Here is a 17,804-nt window from a genome sequence, read left to right on the forward strand (position 1 = left end):
AACCTCAAGCCATTTCCAAAGAGTTGTTTTTATTGCGGGGTGACCATAAAAAAGGGTGCTCGCAGGGCGCCGTCCCCATGCCCGGAGCCGGCTTGGAGCAGCCATGGAGCACGGAGGAGCTCTGGGGGGGCAGCTCCCATCCCAGAAGTGTGGCCTTCCAGGTTGCAGCAAAGGCAGCACCCGTCCCCACGGGCACCCCCAGCACCGTGGGGCTCGGAGCGAGGTGTCCTGGGGGGCGGTGGATCCCCTTAGGGCTGTGGGTTGTGGTTTTCCTTGGCTCACAGCCCCGCTGCAGCCAGCAGAGAGCGGGAGCGGCACCAGCACCCGTCCCCGCAGCGATGCTCAGGATCTGGGGGGGACCCCCAGGAGCGGCTCTGCACCCACAGAAAGGGCCCGGAGCGAAGGCGCCCCCCTCACGGGGGTGCTGCGGGGCGCAGCGGGAGCGGGGCTGGCCGGGTGGGGGGAGCAGGGGCCGAGCGGGGCCCCCCTGGCGCGGGCAGAGCTCTGCTGCCCGGCCCCTGCAGCCGTTCCCACGGGGCCGCCCATCACTCGGCTTCTTCCGAATCGTACTTGAGGTCCTGGAGAATTTCGCTGATTGCCTCAATGGTTTTAATTAGCCTACGAGAGCGGATGGAAACTATAAATAAAGCCCATATGGAGCGTATTATCTGGGCCGCCTCGCCTTCCCCGCGCTGTTTATGAAACACTCAGCCCGGGGAGGCTGACGAGACCGCGGCCGCGCGGCATCGCTAAACAATCCGCAGGGCTCCAAACAAGAGCGCTTTTGAAGGCACCATCTGGGCCCCCCTCGGCCCCGCTGGGGGGTTAGGGGCCGAGGAAAAGGCGGGGAGGGGGCTCCACTGAGGCTCTAGGCCCGGGGAGGGGGGGGTCCCCGTCCCCAAAACTGGGGTGGGGGGGACCCCGGTGCCTCCCCCCGTGCCCACCTACTTGTGCTTGAGCTCCCGCACCTCCTGCTGGTGGGCGTCCACGCCGGGCTGCTCCTGCGCCTGCTGCCGCGCCAGCTGGAGCTGCGCCGTCTGCAGCGGGGAGACGGAGAGGGGCTGAGAACACCCCTGGGGGGGGTCCTGTCCCCCCCCCGCCCCGGGCACTCACCAGCTGCAGCTTCTCCTGCTCCCGCTCCTGGACGCGGGCGAGGTGCTGGGCCAGCTCGGGGCGGCCGTGCTGGTCCCGCAGCCGGCCCTGGAGCTGCAGGACCTCGCGGGAGATGCCGCTGAAGGCCAGCGTCAGCTCGTGCACCAGCTGCCGGTAGCGCGGGAAGTCGTAGTGGGGCGCGCTGCTCAGGTACGCCCGGTGGCCCCTGGGGACAGGGAAATAAAATTAAAAAAATAAAAAAAATAATAAAAAAAAAAAGGTCACCGCGGTGCAACGGGAGCCCCACGGTCCCGGAGCTCCCACGAGCCCTGCGGGTCCCCTCCGTGTCCCCCACATCACGGTGCAGCCCCTCGCGTGGGATTCCGTGGTTTTGTTGTTGTTGTTGTTGTTGGGTTCCCTGGGCGCTCCCAGCCTGCCTCCCGGGGAATAAATCATCCCCCGGCTGCCGCGAAAATGGGATTCAGGTGTCCGGAGCGGGTGTCCCCTGCCAGCTGGAGCTCGTCAGCAGCCCCGGCAGCTTGTTCCCTTGTGGGGGCAAAATATAGGGAGGGGGGATTCCAGCCTGATAGGACTGGGGGATTTATCCCGATAGGGTTGGGGGATTCCATCCCATTAGGGCTGGGGGATCCATCCCACTAGGGCTGGGGGATTTATCCCACTAGGGCTGGGGGATTCCATCCCGTTAGGGCTTCACGTGCAGCACCAGCGGTGCGAGGGTCCCGTTCCCGTTCCCCGCGGCCGGTACTCACTCCTCGAAGAGCCGGTATGCCTCCACCCGCTCGCCCTGCAGGGTGTAGAAGCGCTGCAGCAGCGCCCGCACCGCCTCGTCGGTCTGCGGGGGGGGGGGAGAAGGGGGCGACGGGGACTTGGGGCACCGGCCCGGTACCCGCTCCCTCCCCGTTAACGAGCCCAAGTCACGGCTCCGGTACCGGAGCTCCGAGCCCCCCTCCCGGGACCTCCGTGCCCGGTTCTGCCGGGTCGGGGCTGAGCCCGACCCAGGTCCGCCGTGCTCACGGAGCACCGGGCGCCTTTACCGGTCACGGTACCGGGAACCACCGTAGGCACGGCGGAACCGTCCCCCCGCCCCCGGCCACATGGGCACGGCCCGGTCCCGGTTACCCCAGGACCCTCCCAGCCCCGCGGAGGACCGGTCCCGGTCCCCCCCCAGCCCGGCGCGGCCCCGTCCCGCTCACCATGGCCCGGCCCCGGGCCCTGCGCGGCGGCGGAGGGCGCAGGCCCGGCGGGGACCGGAGGCGGAGCACGGCGGAGCGCAGCACCGCCGCCACCTGCAGGCGCCGCCCGGCATCACCACCCCCGCTCCTCCCCCCGCCGTAGCTCCCAGCCCCAGCCCCGTTTTTACGGGAAAGCGGCGCATTTTGGGCAAAAACAACGGGACAGCGTGTGAACGCTCAGATATTTTATTGAGTTGCCGCGGCCCCGCGGGGCAGAGCTCCGGGGCCTCTACTTGACCTTCTTCTTGGGGCGCAGGTTGTTGGTGTGGCCGCACTTCTTCTTGCGGCAGTTGACAGCACGGGGATGGAGGCGAGCGTAGCACCTGGAAAGGGAGGAGGGAAACGTCAGCAAGGGCCGCAGGAGAGAAAAGAAATTGGTTTCCAGCCCATTTTTAGGGAAAGGAGTGAGGTCCCGTGTGGGACAAGGAGTAAAACCCCGTGCGGGGAGACCCCCGGGTGAGGCGGGGGGGTTACGACGGGGGCTGGATGCGGGTGGCGGGGCCGTACTTGCGGCAGATCATCTTGTCACAGTTGTACTTCTGGGCGAGCTGCCGGAGGGAGGGCTCGATGATGCCCCCGCGCAGGCGCAGCACCAGGTGCAGGGTGGACTCTGAAAGCAAGACAAACGTCAGCGGGCACCGGGGGGGGGCCGCTGGGGACCACCCGGAGCCCCCGGGGGGGCCCGAATCCGTGGGCACAGGGCTCTCTCGGCACCGCCACCTTTCTGGATGTTGTAGTCGGCGAGCGTGCGGCCGTCCTCCAGCTGCTTGCCCGCGAAGATCAGCCGCTGCTGGTCGGGGGGGATCCCTGCGGGGGGGGGGAGCCGTTAGCACCGGGTACCGGGGCGGGGGGGGGTAACGGGGGGGGGGGGGGGGGGCAGGGCCGGGTGCCGCCGGTACCTTCCTTGTCCTGGATCTTGGCCTTCACGTTCTCGATGGTGTCATTGGGCTCCACCTCCAGGGTGATGGTTTTGCCCGTCAGCGTCTTCACGAAGATCTGCATCTTGGCACCGGTTGCGTCTGGGAGGGGGGGAAGAAGGAGCCGCGTCACCGCCGCAGGCCGCGGCCCAGCCCCCGGTACCGGTCCCGGTGCCCAGCCCCCGGCACCCAGCCCATGGCCCTCAGGACCCGCCCCCGGGCCCCATCCCCGTCCCTCGGAGCCCGTCCCCGACCCCCGGTGCCCGCCGCCCCCTCCCCCCCCCAGGCCCCGCGGCCCGCCCGCACCGCGCCGCCTCGCCGCCGAGAAGAGAGAGACCGGAACCGGAAGCCGCCCGTCGTACGTCACAACCGGCGGCGCCCCCCCCCCGTTCGCCGTGCGCGCAGGCGCAGTGCGGAGGCGCCTCACGGCGGCCACGGCCCGGGCTCGGGCCCGGCTCCGGTTCTTTGGGTCCGGTCCCCGAGCACGGCCCCGGCCCCCCCCGGCCCGGCCCCGGCCCGGCCCCGGCCCCTCGCCGCCCTCCTGCAGCGCCAAGAGCCACGGGGGCAGCGGCAGCCCCCGGAGCAGCAGCCCCGGGCACGGCTGGGAGCCGAGGGGCGGCCACACCGGGGGCTCCTGCTGCGGGGGGAGCCTAAACATTTTGTTTAAGTTCCTTAAATAAATAAATAAATGAAAAGAAATAGAAATAAGTAAATAAATGAATAAAAGCTCCTCCCAGGGGCTGCTGCACCAGGGGCTCCTCCTGTGGGGGGAGGCTAAACTTTTTGTTTAAGTTCCGTAAATAAATAAAAAGAATAAATAAAATTAAATAAATAAATAAAAATAAATAAAAATAAATAAATATAAATAAATAAAAGCAGGTCCCAGAGGCAGCTGCACCGGGGGCTCCTCCTGGGGGAGGGCCTAAAATTTTGTTTAAGTTCCTTAAATAAATAAGAAATAAACAAATAGCGAAATAGGTAAATAAATAAATAAAAACAGGTCCCAGACTGGCTCTTCTGTGCAAACCGAAGGCAGCGGGCCGCCGCTCGCAATTGAGAAGCAAATGAGAAGGGGCGGGAGGTGTTTAAACCCTTTTTTTTTTTTTACTGATTTGCCCGTATCAAGTCGTGGGGTTTATGCTACAGCGGCGGTCTAGAGGCAGAAGGGGATCCGTCAGGAGGGGATCCGTCCTCCCGAGCTTCTTCGCTCGGCCATCGCTTCCCTCTTCCCGAAATAAACGCCCAAAGGAACACGCGAATATAAATACGAGATAGTTCTTGGGGGCCCCGGCGGGGCCGTGCGCCTAGTCCAGGCCGTTGGCAGTGTCCTCGTCTGTTAGACTCTGTCCGTTCACGGCCGGGAAATCGTAGTGGCCTTGCGATAGATCCTCGAACTCCTGGCTCATGGTGGGGGAGATGATGTCGGGGCTGGTGTCGCAGGACTCCGTGCTCTGCTCCGAGGTAGCGATGGTGGTCGTGGTGCTTTTGGGAACGGGGTCAAAGTCGTCGTCGTCTTCCAGAATGGGAGATTCGTGGATGTCTGAAAGGGAAGGTGCAGGCGTTAGCTGGGCCGCCTGAGCCACCTGCAAAAGACAGATTCAAGAGGTGCTCCTGCGGAGAATTTCCCCCTTTTTAATTCAACGTTTTGCCAGCAGTCAAAGGGAAAGCGATACCACTTAAACTGGCAGCCCTTTATGGCTTTGGGACTTCTTACAATGACGCACAACGTTACAAAGCAGCTCCGCGCACTCTCAATGCAGCAGCCGGGCGCTGGCACAGGCCTGCCGGTCTCGTCAGCTCTGTGGGTCGGCCCCAGTTTCCCCAGCCGGCCCCACACGTTCCCAGCAGAGGGATCCCTCAGGGGGGGCACAGAGCCGAGGGGAAGCACGGCAGAAGCGCCCACTCACTGCTGAAAGCCTCCGGGTACTGCTTGGCCAGCTTCCCTTTCAGCGTCCTGCAGGAGGAGGAGGAGAGAGCCGAGTTCACACCGAGCCTTACGGATTACTCCCCCCCAAACCTTACAAATTATTCCCCCGTTCGAGTCCCCCCCAGCTCCCCTTTATTATTTCCACTCCCCCGAGCCCCCCGCTCTGGGGCACAGCCCCACCACGCCGCGACGCCACCCGCGCTGGATCCCCTTGTGACCCACGATTACCGGGCTGCCGGTGGGGGGGCCGGGATGGGGGTCCCGGTGCCGCCCGTGCCTACCGGATCCTGCGGAAGATGCTGTCCAGGTCCTTCTTCATCTCCACCAGCGTCCTGGTGTGGTGCGCGAAGCGCTCGCTCATCTGCTGCATGCGCAGGCTCGACAGGTTGTTGAAGTTGAGCAGCATCTCGTTGGTCTTCTCGAACCGGTCCAGCCTGTGCGGGGAGAGGCGGGTGGCGGGAGGCCCCCACGGGTCCACGGGACCACCGGGAGCCACCGGGAGCCACCGGGAGGGGGTCCCCGTCCCCCGCCCCCCCCCGGTACTCACATGTTCTTCTGGGCCAGGATGATGGCGTTCACGTCCTCGGCGTTCACCATGCCCAGCACCCGCCCGCAGAACACCCGGGAGGCCGTGGGCTCCATCGCGGCGCCGCCTGCGGGACCGCGGAGCTCAGCGGCACCGGGACCGGGATCGTGATCGGGACCCGCACCGGGACCGGCACCGGGACTGGGATCAGGACCCGTACCGGGACTGGGACTGGGACCGGGGATCAGGGACCGGGCACCGGGACCGCCCCCCTGCAGCCCCGCCCCCGCCGTGCCCGGTACCGGAGCCCCCCCCCCCCCGCTCCCCTTCACGTCACCGGAGCGGCACCGGCGGCGGCCGCGCCTCGCTTCCGGGTTGCGGGGTCACGTCGAGCGCGACCCCGCGGCGGCGCCGTGCGCGCGCGTCACGGCGCAGGGCCGGAAGTGACGCCACCCCCCCCCCCCCTTCCCGGTACCGGATCCCGGTACCGGACCCCACGGGCGCGGATCCCCGGGTTCCACCCGGGCCATGGCCCAGCCCTGCAGGGGCTGAGGGGCGCGGGGAACCCTCGGCGGCGCCCTCCTCACCCCGCCCGCGGAGGCACCGAGCGCGCACCGGTACCAGGGCTTGGAGCGGCGGCGGCGGCGGCGTCCCGGTGAGCCCCCCCCAGGGGGACCTGGAGCTGCGCTGCGGCCCCTTTAAGGCAGCGCCCTCCCCGCCCCCGCGCCGCTGACGGGCGTTCGCGCCACCCAATGGCGTGAACGGGGCGGGCGGCGGCGGGCCAATGGGAGCGCGGGGGCGGGGCCGGAGGGGCGGGGCGGGTGGGAGCGGCGGGGGGCGCGCGGCGGCGGCCGTTGCTAGGGGGAGTCCCGGCGGCGCGCGACGGTGACGTGGGGGCCGCAGCGCGCGCCCCGGGGGCGGGAGGGGGGGGGGGGAACACGTGGGGGCGGGGGGAGAGCGGGGACCGGGGTCGAGGCCGGAGCCGGTGACCGGGGCCGGGGTCAGGGCCAGGGAGGGACCGGGAACAGGACAGGGGTCGGGGACCGGGGACCGGAGCCGGTGACCGGAGATCGGGACCGGGGGCCGGGGGCCGGGGCTGGAGCCGGGGACTGGGGATCAGGGACGGGACCGGGGTCAGGGTCAGGGCCGGGGGCTGGGGACCGGGGCTGGAGCCGGGGACTGGGGGGACCGGGGACCGGGGACAGGACAGGGGTCGGGGACCGGGTCGGGGACCGGACTCGGGACCGGGGTCAGGGTCAGGGACGGGGACCGGGGACCGGGGGCTTGGGCACAAGGTACCGGGGACAGGACGGGGGTCGGGGACGGGGACCAGGGACCGGGTCTGGGGCCAGGCGACCGCGTCCCGAACCGGGACACCTCCGGTACCCCCCCCCCCACAGCCCGGCCCGGCCCTATCACCCCCCACCGGGAGGCCCCGGCTCTGAACGGCGCCGGGCCGCGGTGCTCTCGGCTCCGTGTGCACTGCGGGACGGCCGGCGGCTGCCTCCTCCCCCACCCCTCCCGGTAACCGCCGAACCACCCCCCCCCCGCAGGTCGCTCGGCCGCCATGGCTTCCAGCGGGGAGGAGGCGAGCGCCGGCTCCCCGGCCCCGGTGGTGGACACCGGCACGGCCCCGTCCTGCCCGGAACCGGGCCTGAGTCCCACTCCGCCGGACAGCACGGAGGACTTCGAGGTGCTGGAGGAGGACGAGGACGACCTGAGCGAGCTGCCGCCGCTGGAGGACGTGGGGCGGGTGCGGGAGCCGCCGGAGGACGCCCGGTGCCCGGAGCAAGACCCGGGGGAGGCTCCTGAAGCCCCCCAGGAATGGCTGGACGTCTTGGGTAAGCGGCAGGAGGGCGGCGAGCACCGGGGGGGGGGAGGTGTGGCGCTCACCGCAGAGGTGGGCGAGGGCTTTTTGCCCTTCCCCTCCCGGCCCCGAAACGCCTCCGGTTTCTCCCGGCGCAGGGAACGGCTTGCTCAAGAAGAAGACGCTGGTGCCGGGCCGGGGGGCGGAGAGCCGCCCCCGCAAGGGCCAGGAGGTGACCGTCCGCCTGCGGGCCGCGCTGGAGGACGGCAGCGTGGTGGAGGAGGACCCCGGGCTCGCCTTCACCCTGGGGGACTGCGACGTCTTGCAGGTGGGGCTGGGAGAAGGCGGCCCTGGTGCGTGCGAGCTCGCCGCGGGGCGGGGGGGTGGGGGGGGAATGCGGGGGCTGGCACCGTGTCCGGGAGGATCAGGAGCGGCGCTGCTGCGAGCGTCTTTCCGCGATGTTTCCCCCCCCCCCCTGCAGGCTCTGGACCTCTGCGTGCAGCTGCTGGAGGTGGGAGAAACGGCCTTGATCGTGTCGGACGCCAAGTACTGCTACGGCTCGCATGGCAGGTGAGCGGGGAGGGCACGGACCGGGGCAGGGCGGCCCCCCGAAAAGCGCTGTGACAGCCCCCGGGGCTCCGATTTCCCCTGGGAGCGGTGCGGTCAGGCAGGGCCGAGCGCGTCTTCGTGGCCTCCCGCACGCAGGAGCCCGGACATCCCACCCAACGCCGCCCTCACGCTGGAGGTGGAGCTGCTGGAGGCTCGGGACGGCCCCGACCTGGAGCTGCTGAGCGGGAAGGAGAAGGTAGGGCTGGCCAACCGCAAGCGGGAGCGCGGCAACTTCTACTACCAGCAGGCAGACTACGTGCTGGCCATCAACTCCTACGACATCGCGCTCAAGGTCATCGGCTCCAGCTCCAAAGGTATCCGCGGCCGCCGCGGGCGGGGGCTGCCGGCGCCGCCTCCCCCCCCCGCCGCAGCCCAACCTCCGGGGTCTCCGCAGTTGATTTCAGCCCGGACGAGGAGGCTGAGCTGCTGGACGTGAAGGTGAAATGCCTCAACAACCTGGCAGCCTCGCAGCTCAAACTGGACCACTACGAGGCAGCCCTCAAGTCCTGTAACCTCGTGCTGGAGCACCAGCCGGGGAACATCAAGGCGCTGTTCCGAAAAGGCAAGGTGAGGTGCTAAAGGCAAGGCGAGGTGCTGCCGTCCCTCCTTTGGGACAAGGGACGCGCCTGAGCCGCCCCGCTCAATCCCTGCCTCGTTTTTCCAGGTCCTGGCCCAGCAGGGCGAGTACAGAGAGGCCATCCCCATCCTAAAAGCAGCTCTGAAGCTGGAGCCTTCAAACAAGGTAAGCTGCTGGGTGTCCCCAGCACTCTGTCCTCCCGGCCGGGGTCCCCTGCGCCGGGCTGAGACCCCACAAGTGTCACCAGCCGCCCTCTGAGCGGGGCCGGGGTGGCTGTGGGGTGACGCCCCACGCGCCAGCGCCCGGTGCCGAGCCGGTGGGCACCTTATCTCGGCGTCGCGAGGCTCCTCGTTGCCCTTTGCTCCGGGTGTCAGCAGAGCGCTCTGCCAGCCCCGCGTGGCCTGGCTTCCCCGCCGGCTTGTGCCGTTGCCGCGGGGCGGGAGGCAGCGCCGGGTCCCTGCCAGCTCGCTCAGCAGCCCCGAGCGTGATTCACTGGGGCGGTCCCAAAAAAAAAAAAAAAAAAAGCCCCAGACCTCAGTCCGGAGTGCAGGCCAGGGCGATCTGTGGGTCAGGAATTTCCTGCCGGTTAATGATCAGCTGCACGGCTGGAGCCTCGGGGAAATCAGAGGCCGTGCCAGCGTCAGGAAGCGGCCCCAACAGGAGCGGGGCTGGGAGCGGCTGGGGAGGTGCTGCCCGCGGCGGGGGGCTGCGCTCTCGCCTCGGCTCTCTGGGTTTTTTTCCGCCTCTTCCTCGAGTTTTTCCCCCGCTGCATGGAGGTCGCGGGGAGGAGGGGGCGCTCGGTGGCCTCGCGGCGCCCGGGGTCTCGTGGTCTGAGAGCCCTCGTGGGGTGGGGTGAGCGGGGTCTCGGACAGCCCCGTAGAGGTGAGGGCGGGGTGGGCAGCCTGGGAGAGGCGAGCGAGTGGCGCTGGGCTCGCAGAGGTGAGGGATGCTCCCCCCATGTGTCCCCTGTGTCATCGCCGCTGGCAGGGCTGCAGCTCCCCGGCCCGTTCGGGTGAAGCTTTTTCTTGAAAAAGGGGCAAAAAAACCAAACTGCCCGGCGGTGACCTTACCGGCGAAACCACGAGCGCAGCAAATTGCTTGGCCTCCCCAGCCGGCCGCCGGGGTTCCCGGGGAGGCAGCAGCTCCAGGCAGCGGCGTTAAACGCGCCACCGAGTCACGGGTACGGCAACCGGTGGCGAAAACAGCCTCGAGAAGCGCTCAGCTCCGCCTGCCCCTCGGATGAGAAAACCTGGTTTAAAAAAAACCCTCGTAGCCGGCACAGACCTCAGCGCTCCCAACCCCTCGGGGACGCCCGTTCCCGGAGGAGGTGCTGACGCTGCTCCCGCGCTCATGCACCGAACCCACCGAGCTCCGGCGGTGCCCGGGTGCTTTGGCGAGGCCCTGGGCTGGCCCCGGCGTTTCAGGGAGGCGTCGGAGCCGCCCGGAGCGCCGTGTCCCCAGCAGAGGGCACAGCACGGCCGTGGCGCCGGAGCCACCGCCGCGTCCTCCCTGCCACCGCGGGCTCGGGGCCGGCCTCGGTCCCCCTGACGCCGCCGGGAGCAGGACCCGGAGCCGTCGGACGCCGGGTGTCGTGCGGCGGCGCGAGCGGTGCCGTGCAGGTTCTGCTGGTGGTGCTGAGCCCTGCGCGGGGTGCGGGTTTGTCTGCAGAGCCACCTCCGAGCCCAGCCACCGCCGCCGCTCGGCACGGCCGGGCAGGCGCCAGCACGCTCCTGAGTTTTGCCCCGATCCGGCTTCGGCCCAGCCCGGGTTTAAGGCCGTGTTCCCAGCCTGCTTCCAGACAGAAACGTGGGAGAGCTCTGGCTCCTCTGTCCCCGAGGCAGAAACTTTTCCGTCTCGGTTAAAGGAGAAAATCCTTTTCCTGCCGCCTGCCGTCAGCCCTGGGCTCCGCTCGCTGCTGCCAGACGCCGGGAACGGGCTGCCGGCGAGGGGCGGCCTCGGCGGCCGTGAGGCACGGGGACGCGCTGCGAGCTGCCGCAGGTTTGGGGAGGAAAAGGGGAATTTCCAGCCCCCGAACCTGGCTCTGGGTGGGCGGTGAAGGTGCTGAAGGACCCGAGCAGGCAGGGTGCCGCCACTGGTGGCAGCCGGCGCAGCTCAGCGCAGGGGGACAGGGCAGGATCAGGCCATCGGGGGCCCACGGAGCTGCTGCGCGGCGGGGGCCGCTGGCACCCGCTGCCCACGCTGCAATCCCGGCCCCACGGCGCTGATCCCCTCCGTGCTGCGCTCTCCTCCCCAACCCAGACCATCCACGCCGAGCTCTCCAAGCTGGTGAAGAAGCACGCGGACCAGAAGACGGTGGAGACGGAGATGTACAGGAAGATGCTCGGCAATCCCAGCGCCGGCGGCGCCCCGGTCAAGTGCAAAGACAAGCTGCCCTGGGTAAGTAAGGGCCGGTGCCGGTGTACCCAAGGGGGGGGGAGCAGAGCCTTGGGGCCACCCAGGGGTGTGGGGAACCCAGGGAACGGGTTTGGGGGCTGCTGCTGTGAGCCGGGGGCCGGCACGTCGCCAGCCGTGCCAGGAAAACGCTGATGGCGGCGGCGGCGCTGCCAGCCGGAGGCTCTGGACTTTGCTCCCAGCCGCCGCCGCGTTTCGGGAGCCCGCTGGCCGCCCGGGTGGAAAGCGCTGTGAGCCGGGCACGCGCCGTCCCCTCGGATGCGCCGGGCAGAGCTGACGCAGCTCTCGGGCCTTTTTGGGGCCGCGTTGTCTGGGCTGCGTGGGGCGGGAGCACGCGAGGCCCGATGGCCCCGTGGCCCCGATGCCAGCGCCGCCATCCTCCCCGCAGTCCATCCCCTGGAAGTGGCTCTTCGGTGCGACAGCCATCGCGCTCGGCGGCGTGGCCCTGTCCGTGGTCATCGTGGCGAGGAACTGAGGACGGCGGCGGGGAGGCCCCGGCGCTGCTGCGTGCCTCGCTCCTTGCCTGGGTGCAGGGTGGGGGTCCGCGGGGTTGCGCCGCGCCCCCCCTGCCCCGTGGGCTTGCAGTCCGGCTGCTCCCCCCGGCCGGAGGTGCCACGTTTTTTTTCCCCCAAATCTCATCCCGAGCGTCACCCAGCACCCCTGTAGCCTTCCTACGGGGATGGGAGCCGCAGGCGGAGCGGAGACCCCGCGGCCCCACGGCTCCGGCGGCTCCCCGCGCCCTGACCGGCCCCCGCAGAGCCACCCGGGGAGGACGCAGCGAGCCCCGGCACTGCCGCGCTTCGGGCGCGGGGCAGGGAAGAGGCTGCTGAAGGATGTCGCACGAAGGGATAAGGTGGGGACGTGCCCGGGGCACGTGCAATGAGATTTTCCCCCCCACACCCCGTACCGGGGGGCTGCCCCAGCTCTGCCCTCCTGCTCCCCCCCCCTCGGCACTTCCCCAGAGCGTGCAGTGCCCGAAGGAAGCCAAAGAATCCCGGGGCACCAAGGACACGAGAGGGAAGCGCCGGAGACCTCGCGTCCCGGCCGGTCTCGTAGGGCCGGAGCCGGCGGGGGTCCCCCCCTTTTGCCCCGCAGCTCTCTCCAGCCCTGGGCCCCAACTCCTCGGGGCCCGCAGCCCCGGTTCCAGCTCCGCTCGCAGGGGTCGAACGCGCTGCCCCCCCCCGAACCGACTGTGAACTCCCAATAAAGGACAACTCGTGCACAGCCGGGCCTCCTCCTTCCCAGCACGGGCTGGGGACGGGGGCGCAGAGGGGATTTCGGGGGGGGGGTGGGGGGGGTGTCGGGGGGGGAGGACGGGGCTGTGGGGTTTGCATTGTTGGGGGGGGGGGGGCTTGGCGAGGGCAGCGGGTTTGTGGTCAGCATGGAAACCCCACGGGGCCACCTCGGTGTGTGCACGCTGCCCCACGGGGGGAGGCTGCGTCCCCTGTTCCTTGGGGGGCAGGCTGTGTCCCCTGCCCCTGGAGGAGAAGTCATGTCCCTTGGGGGGAGCGTCCCTGTCCCTTGGGGGGAGGCCCAGTCCCCTGACCCTTGGGGGGAGGCTTTGTTCCTTGGGGAGAAGCTGCGTCGCCTGCCCCTGGAGGGGGAGCTCCTGTCCCCTGGGGGGAGGCCGTGTCCCTTGTCCTTTGGGGAGGCCCCTGGCCTTTGAGGGGAGGCCGTGTCCCCTGAGAGAGGCTGTGTCCCCTCCCTCGCAAGGGAGGCCACGTTCCTTGTCCCTTCGGGGAAGGCCGTGTCCCCTGCCCCCTTGAGCAGAGGCCCTGTCCCTTGGGGTAGGCCCTATCCCCTGGGAGGAGGCCCAGTCCCTCATGGGAGGTCGTGTCCCCCACCCCCAGGCCAGGCCCCGTCCCTGCCCGGCCCCCCCCCTGGGCCCGGAGCCCGAGCCCTGTACCCGCTCCCCGTGCCCTACGGGCAGCCCCGCGGCCCTCAGGCCCGGCCCCCCCAGGCCGCACCGGGGGGGGCGACGCCGGGCAGCAGCGGGGTCCCCCCCCACCGCCCCCCCCCACCCCCGCCGCCCCCCGGCGCCCCCTCTCCCCCCCAGCCCCCTCCAACCACCCCAAACCACCCCCCCCAGCATGCCCCGCGGCCCCCTCATTTGCATCTCCCCGCCTCCCCCCTCTTTTCCCCCCCCCCGCTCACCCAATCACGCTCACCATCCGGCGGCTCCCGACCAATGAGAGCGCGCGCCGCCCACCTCCTCGCCCCAGCAACAAGCTCCCTCCCCCCTCCGCCCCGTCGCCGTATGGGCGGGGCCAGCGGCGGCGCGATGAATAATTCATGAGGGGGGCGTGGCCGAGGGGAGGGGGGGGAGCGGAGGAGGCGGGGGGGGGGTGGCGGCGGGAGGCCCCGGCGGCCCGGGCGCGGAGGGGGAGAGACGGTCCCAAGATGGCGGCGCTGCAGGCGGAGCGCGGGTACGGGCTGTCCTGCGGCCGCCTCGGCCGCGGCACCCGCGTCTCCGTCTTCCACGTCAAGCTCACGGAGAGCGCCCTGCGCGCCTTCGAGAGCTACCAGGCCTGTAAGGTAAGGCCTGGGGGGGGTAACGGGGGGCGTGGGGGGGGGGGCACCCCGTGAGGGAGAGGAGGAGGAGGAGGAAGGCTCCGCCACGAGGCCGCGGCTCTGTGGGGTTGGGGCTGGGGGGGGCTCCTTCAGCCTCCTCTTCTTCTTCCGCACGGGGGTGGGGGCTGGGCCTTTCGTTGTGGGGTGAGGGGGGGGCGGTTCCCCTCCCCCCCCCCCGTGGTGTGAGGCCCCCCCCTCCCCTCTTTGGGGGGAGGATGAGGAGATTTTGGGGGGGGGGGCCCGGGATCCCCGGGGGTGGGGAGGGGTGGGGGAGGTTTTTGGGGGTGTCTCGGCTCCCTGCCCCCCCCCCCCGGGTCTATCTGAGGGGATGGGGAGGTGGAGATGGGGGTCTTGCCCCCCCCCCCCCGGTTCTGTGTGAGGAGATGGGGGGGGACGCGGCCCCCCCGCTTCTGGGGGACGTGGGGGGGGGGGGTCCTGGCCCCCCCAGTCCTCTGTCAGAGGATGGGCAGCTGGGGGAACCCGCCCCCTCCCCATTTATTGGGGGAGATGGGGGGGGGCGATCCCAGTGTTAGGGGCCTGAGGGTGGGTGGGGGGGCTTGCTGCCCCCCCCCCATTATGCCCTGATGGCCTTGGGGGTGGCCACCCCTGTTCCTGTCCCCCCCCCCCGCCCCGGTTGGTGTTTGAGGGGTGTCGGTGTGCCCCCCCCCCATAGGTGAGTGTTAGGGGGTGTCGTGCCCCCCCCAGTGAGCCCTTGTTGGGGACTGGGGGGTGTTGGTGTGTGGCCCCCCCACTGGGTGGAACTGGGCCATACCCCCCCCCCCCCCCGGACGTGACTTGGGGGGGGGGGGGACGACACCACACGTCTCGGTGCCACCCCCAGTAAACGACCGAGGGGCTGCCGGTGAGGGGGGGCTCTCATCGTCCCCTCTCCTCAGTGACCGTGGAACCCCCCCCCCCGGTACGTGACACCGGTAAGGGTGTGCGGGGCTGTGCCCCCCCCCGGGGCTGTGCTGGGGGTTACCAGAACCCGGCCTCAGCCCCCCCCAGAGGCTGGGGGGGGGGCACCCGGTGCTGGTGTCCCTCTCGGGGGGGTCCCCACCTCCCTGTCACCCCCCCCCCCTCCGTCTTGCTGTCACCCCCCCCCCCTTCAGCCCGGTGCGGCGCTCTGGGGGGGGGGCGGCTCGGGGCTGGGGCCATATTTTGAAATTTCCAGATTGTCTCTTCCGAGATATTTCCCTGAAACGCGGCCAGAGAGCTTATTAGTCACGTAAATAAAGAATAATGGAAACGCTCGGCATCTGTCGCCGCGATGGAGCGGGGGGGGGGGATTAGAAAGCTGTGCTTTTCGGTGCGGGGTTTTTTGTGCCTTTTTTTTTTTTTTTTTTTTTTACCTCCCCTTTTTCTCCTCCGATCCCGCGAGGAGCGTGGCTGTAGCCGTCCCTTCACCTTGCCGGGGGAAGCTGGGAACCCAACCCGTTTGTCATTAGGAGCGTCCTGCCTGCCAGCTTCTGTAGGATAAACCATATGTTGTCACAACACTATTTTTAATTTCGGGTGTTGGTTACATCACAGCGCTGAATTGGGCAATCTCGGCATGAGGACGAAGGTAATTGCTGTTCCAGGCTTTATCAACTTATATTTTAATGAGTGTTTATCGGCCTTACGAGACTTCAGGAGCGATAAAAGTGACTCGGACGGTCTGGGTTGTTAGCTTTTTTTTTTTTTTTTCCTGAAAAATGAAAATTAACGACGAAAAAAAATCCGGAGAAATGCGGCGTATGCGTGAGGGGGGAGCCTTTTCTTTTGGGGGAGGGAGAGTAGGAAGGCTCCGGGCAGCTGCGTTAAATATTTTGGGAAGCTATTCCGGGTCCGTGTCGCGCGTGAAGAGTGGTGTTTTATTTTCTAAACGAAGTCCGGTCTCGGGCTCGTTCGGTGGCCGACGGCGGCCGCTAATGAACTTTGCTTCCTTCCCCGCCACCCGAAAGGGGAGTCGTCGGAGGCTGCTGGTGATTAACTGGGCAGGAGCGGATGAGGGCAGGAGAGCTGGCTCGTTTGGGCAGCGAGTAACGCCGCAATTAGTGGGCTGTTAAACACACGCGCTCCTTCTGCCTTTCTTCTATAAACAGTTTCCTCCGGCCCGTCCGACGTCCCTGCGCCGCCGAGGACCTTCACGGGCTCCGGTTTAGCTTTTGCTCTGCAGTAGGTAAATGGGGGGGGGGGAAAAACCACAAAAACTCTCCGAGGCTTCTCCTCGCTTTGGTTTTGGAGGTGGCGTGAGTGACGGCGGCGCGGTGTAACGGCGCGGGACCCAGCGCTGGGCTTGGCGTCGCCTCCGGTCCACGCGTGGCGTTGGCGCGATCCCTGCGGCCCGGCGCTGTCTGTCCGGCGGCCGCAACAGCCGGGGGAACGTCTTCGGTCGCTTGCTTGAGTTGGTTCCTGGTCTAATAATAATGTCGTGGGGTTACACAATCCAAAAAACGCTCGCCCGGCCGGGCGAGCTGCCACTTGGTTTTAGTGTCCCTTGTGCCGGAGCGCTCGGGGTGGGGCTGAGCGGGCAGCGGGGGAGCAAAATTTGTCCTCCTGAGTCTCTCCCGCTCGGGTCCCTGCCAAACCGTCCGTGTCCCAGCGAGGAAAAACCGGCGGATTTTGGTGTAGCGGTGCCCGGTGTTTGAGGAGGGTGTTCGGAGAGCGTGGGGCTGCTGCTGGGGCGGCCCAGATCGTGGGGGTGTGTGCTCCTTGTGCTCTGTGGAAGGCCTTTTTCCAGTGAGAGCAGGGTACCCGAAAAAAAAAAAATGTCATCTCGTAGCAAAAATACCGTAGGGTTTCTTCAGGGACCCTGCAGGAGGTCACCCATCTGCTCCTTGTGAAACTTGCAGCCTTCTGAAACCGCTTCCCCGCGGTTGTGAAACCGAGCGCTGCCTGCTGCGGGCCGAGCGCCGGGAAGCCGCCCCGGTGGGCGCCGGTCCCGTCCCTTGGCCCGAAGCAGCTCCTGGCTCCCCAAGGAACGCGCTCCGCCGTTCCCTTCCCTTTTCTGCATCCCTGTGGGCTGCGTCGAGGCTTCCCGACTCCTCCACCCAAAAACGGAGGCGCAAATCCCTCCCGTCCCCGTCGGTTTGCCCCCAGCTCTCGTGGCGTGGGGCGAGGGGCCCGGGAACCCCTCGTGCCTCTGCCTCGTTTTTCCCCTTTTCCTCCTTTCCCACCATTTAGCAGCATCCTGGGGTCCCCGGTACGGGGAATCAAGCGCTCCGCGGGTGAAGTTACGCGGCGGGCCTGGCTGTAGGGCAGGTGCTGCTGGCGTGGAAAGGTCTCGCCCGTTCCCGGAACCCTTACCCGGGAATTTCCCGACTTTGGCTTATTTATCTAAAAAAACGGGTGGCGTGGTTTAAGGAGCAGAGCTAGCGTGAGCCTGCACGATGGCTTTTGATAAGAAATGACGCGACGGCGGCCGCGCACCTTTCTCTTTTGTTTGTAGCTGTGTGAGGCTGCGCGGGGCTGGGCAGCCCCTACGGATGCCTGATTTTGGGGAACAGACTCCTATTTTTGGGAGGGTGCGGGGGGGGGGCTCTGGCATCCCCGCCGTGGTCAGCGTGATGCGGGAGCAGCCGAGCGGTGCTCCCGTGCTAACTCCTCCCTGCCCCTGCTACGCGAAACGTTTCGGACCGCAGCCACCGGTTGGTTCAGCGGTGAACTTTGGCAGGTGCACAAATATTTATCGGGGGCCAGGCGGAGATAACCCAAGCACGCTGCCCCCGGGCTCTCCTAAAGCGAATTTTGGAGCCGTGGTCTGGCGAGCGCGGCTTCCGAGTCGCCTTCCCCGCGCCTTAATCCGGCAGAAGTTCTCCCGCAAAGCCTGGGGGTCGAGCAGACCCCTGGAAGCCGCCGGGTTTTGCGAGGGCATTTCCAGCCTTTGCTTTCCAAGCAGATCGCTGCGGGTGCCTTCGCCTCGCCGCGTGTCAAGCACCGAAGGGAAAATGCAGGCTCCCGCTGTCGCTGCGGGGTCCGCCGGGCAACGCGTGCCTCTTCGAGCCGGCTCGGGAGCTGAACGCCGCTTGCGGGTGTCAGGAGGAGAAGAACAAGATGGCTTTTGAATCGGGCTTCATTGAATTATCCGCAGGCTCTTTGCATCGCTCCCCTTTTCCTGTAACCTGTTTT

General features: G+C 68.1%; 5 protein-coding genes across 12 annotated transcripts in view; 2 read left to right on the forward strand and 3 right to left on the reverse strand.

Annotated features, from left to right (window-relative positions):
- Nucleotides 1-12: 12 nt before the first annotated feature.
- REX1BD (required for excision 1-B domain containing) lies at nucleotides 13-2,441 on the reverse strand. The gene is made up of 5 exons (XM_048052401.2): nucleotides 2,307-2,441; nucleotides 1,863-1,945; nucleotides 1,114-1,318; nucleotides 949-1,037; nucleotides 13-618 (listed from the first exon to the last, which is right to left on the reverse strand). Exons 1-5 carry the CDS (start codon nucleotides 2,307-2,309, stop codon nucleotides 546-548), a joined length of 453 nt encoding a protein of 150 aa, XP_047908358.1. The 5' UTR covers nucleotides 2,310-2,441; the 3' UTR covers nucleotides 13-545.
- A 74-nt stretch (nucleotides 2,442-2,515) lies between these two features.
- Nucleotides 2,516-17,804, reverse strand: part of UBA52 (ubiquitin A-52 residue ribosomal protein fusion product 1) — a 147,582-nt gene continuing 132,293 nt past the window's right edge. The window contains exons 1-5 of one of the 2 annotated variants that reach the window (XM_066983716.1): nucleotides 3,569-3,706; nucleotides 3,245-3,364; nucleotides 3,066-3,152; nucleotides 2,853-2,955; nucleotides 2,516-2,668 (exon numbers count right to left, since the gene is read on the reverse strand). In XM_066983716.1, the coding sequence (XP_066839817.1) occupies nucleotides 2,575-2,668; nucleotides 2,853-2,955; nucleotides 3,066-3,152; nucleotides 3,245-3,347 (387 nt within the window). In that variant the 5' untranslated portion in view covers nucleotides 3,348-3,364; nucleotides 3,569-3,706 and the 3' untranslated portion in view covers nucleotides 2,516-2,574. Of the gene's footprint in view, nucleotides 2,669-2,852; nucleotides 2,956-3,065; nucleotides 3,153-3,244; nucleotides 3,365-3,568; nucleotides 3,707-17,804 lie in introns of those variants that run through there. The other variant, XM_066983717.1, reaches the window with a different exon arrangement.
- On the reverse strand, nucleotides 4,343-6,448 carry KXD1 (KxDL motif containing 1). Of its 4 annotated transcripts, none has more exons than XM_066983721.1 (5): nucleotides 6,337-6,448; nucleotides 5,737-5,842; nucleotides 5,471-5,623; nucleotides 5,170-5,216; nucleotides 4,343-4,802 (listed from the first exon to the last, which is right to left on the reverse strand). In XM_066983721.1, exons 2-5 carry the CDS (start codon nucleotides 5,829-5,831, stop codon nucleotides 4,567-4,569), a joined length of 531 nt encoding a protein of 176 aa, XP_066839822.1. In that variant the 5' UTR covers nucleotides 5,832-5,842; nucleotides 6,337-6,448; the 3' UTR covers nucleotides 4,343-4,566. The 4 variants fall into 4 exon arrangements, with proteins under 4 accessions (XP_066839822.1, XP_066839821.1, XP_066839820.1 ...); XM_066983720.1 differs by having other exon boundaries at nucleotides 6,331-6,448; XM_066983719.1 differs by having other exon boundaries at nucleotides 6,303-6,428.
- On the forward strand, nucleotides 6,224-12,344 carry FKBP8 (FKBP prolyl isomerase 8). 3 transcript variants are annotated; one of them, XM_066983713.1, is made up of 9 exons: nucleotides 6,224-6,370; nucleotides 7,269-7,556; nucleotides 7,681-7,850; nucleotides 8,004-8,092; nucleotides 8,228-8,445; nucleotides 8,526-8,698; nucleotides 8,796-8,873; nucleotides 10,968-11,105; nucleotides 11,509-12,344. In XM_066983713.1, exons 2-9 carry the CDS (start codon nucleotides 7,283-7,285, stop codon nucleotides 11,593-11,595), a joined length of 1,227 nt encoding a protein of 408 aa, XP_066839814.1. In that variant the 5' UTR covers nucleotides 6,224-6,370; nucleotides 7,269-7,282; the 3' UTR covers nucleotides 11,596-12,344. The 3 variants fall into 3 exon arrangements, with proteins under 3 accessions (XP_066839814.1, XP_066839813.1, XP_066839816.1); XM_066983712.1 differs by lacking the exon at nucleotides 6,224-6,370 and adding an exon at nucleotides 6,487-6,600; XM_066983715.1 differs by lacking the exon at nucleotides 6,224-6,370 and adding an exon at nucleotides 6,635-6,715.
- Nucleotides 13,467-17,804, forward strand: part of ELL (elongation factor for RNA polymerase II) — a 50,387-nt gene continuing 46,049 nt past the window's right edge. The window contains exon 1 of one of the 2 annotated variants that reach the window (XM_066983631.1): nucleotides 13,467-13,655. In XM_066983631.1, the coding sequence (XP_066839732.1) occupies nucleotides 13,521-13,655 (135 nt within the window). In that variant the 5' untranslated portion in view covers nucleotides 13,467-13,520. Of the gene's footprint in view, nucleotides 13,656-15,043; nucleotides 15,259-17,804 lie in introns of those variants that run through there. The other variant, XM_013199672.3, reaches the window with a different exon arrangement.

This window comes from Anser cygnoides, chromosome 27 (assembly GCF_040182565.1).
Source record: "Anser cygnoides isolate HZ-2024a breed goose chromosome 27, Taihu_goose_T2T_genome, whole genome shotgun sequence".
NCBI lineage: Eukaryota > Metazoa > Chordata > Aves > Anseriformes > Anatidae > Anser > Anser cygnoides.

Excerpts from the sequence above, each read along its gene's own strand:
- FKBP8 (XM_066983713.1), top strand. The coding sequence starts at position 7,283 with ATGGCTTCCAGCGGGGAGGAGGCGAGCGCCGGCTCCCCGGCCCCGGTG. Across the intron at positions 7,851-8,003 it reads GGGACTGCGACGTCTTGCAG|GCTCTGGACCTCTGCGTGCA; the intron begins GTGGGGCTGGGA and ends CCCCCCCTGCAG. Across the intron at positions 8,093-8,227 it reads TGCTACGGCTCGCATGGCAG|GAGCCCGGACATCCCACCCA; the intron begins GTGAGCGGGGAG and ends TCCCGCACGCAG.
- KXD1 (XM_066983721.1), bottom strand. The coding sequence starts at position 5,831 with ATGGAGCCCACGGCCTCCCGGGTGTTCTGCGGGCGGGTGCTGGGCATG. Across the intron at positions 5,624-5,736 it reads ATCCTGGCCCAGAAGAACAT|GCTGGACCGGTTCGAGAAGA; the intron begins GTGAGTACCGGG and ends CTCCCCGCACAG. Across the intron at positions 4,803-5,169 it reads GTACCCGGAGGCTTTCAGCA|ACATCCACGAATCTCCCATT; the intron begins GTGAGTGGGCGC and ends CTTCCCTTTCAG.
- REX1BD (XM_048052401.2), bottom strand. Across the intron at positions 1,038-1,113 it reads AGCAGGAGAAGCTGCAGCTG|ACGGCGCAGCTCCAGCTGGC; the intron begins GTGAGTGCCCGG and ends TCCCCGCTGCAG. Across the intron at positions 619-948 it reads GTGCGGGAGCTCAAGCACAA|GCTAATTAAAACCATTGAGG; the intron begins GTAGGTGGGCAC and ends CCGCTCTCGTAG.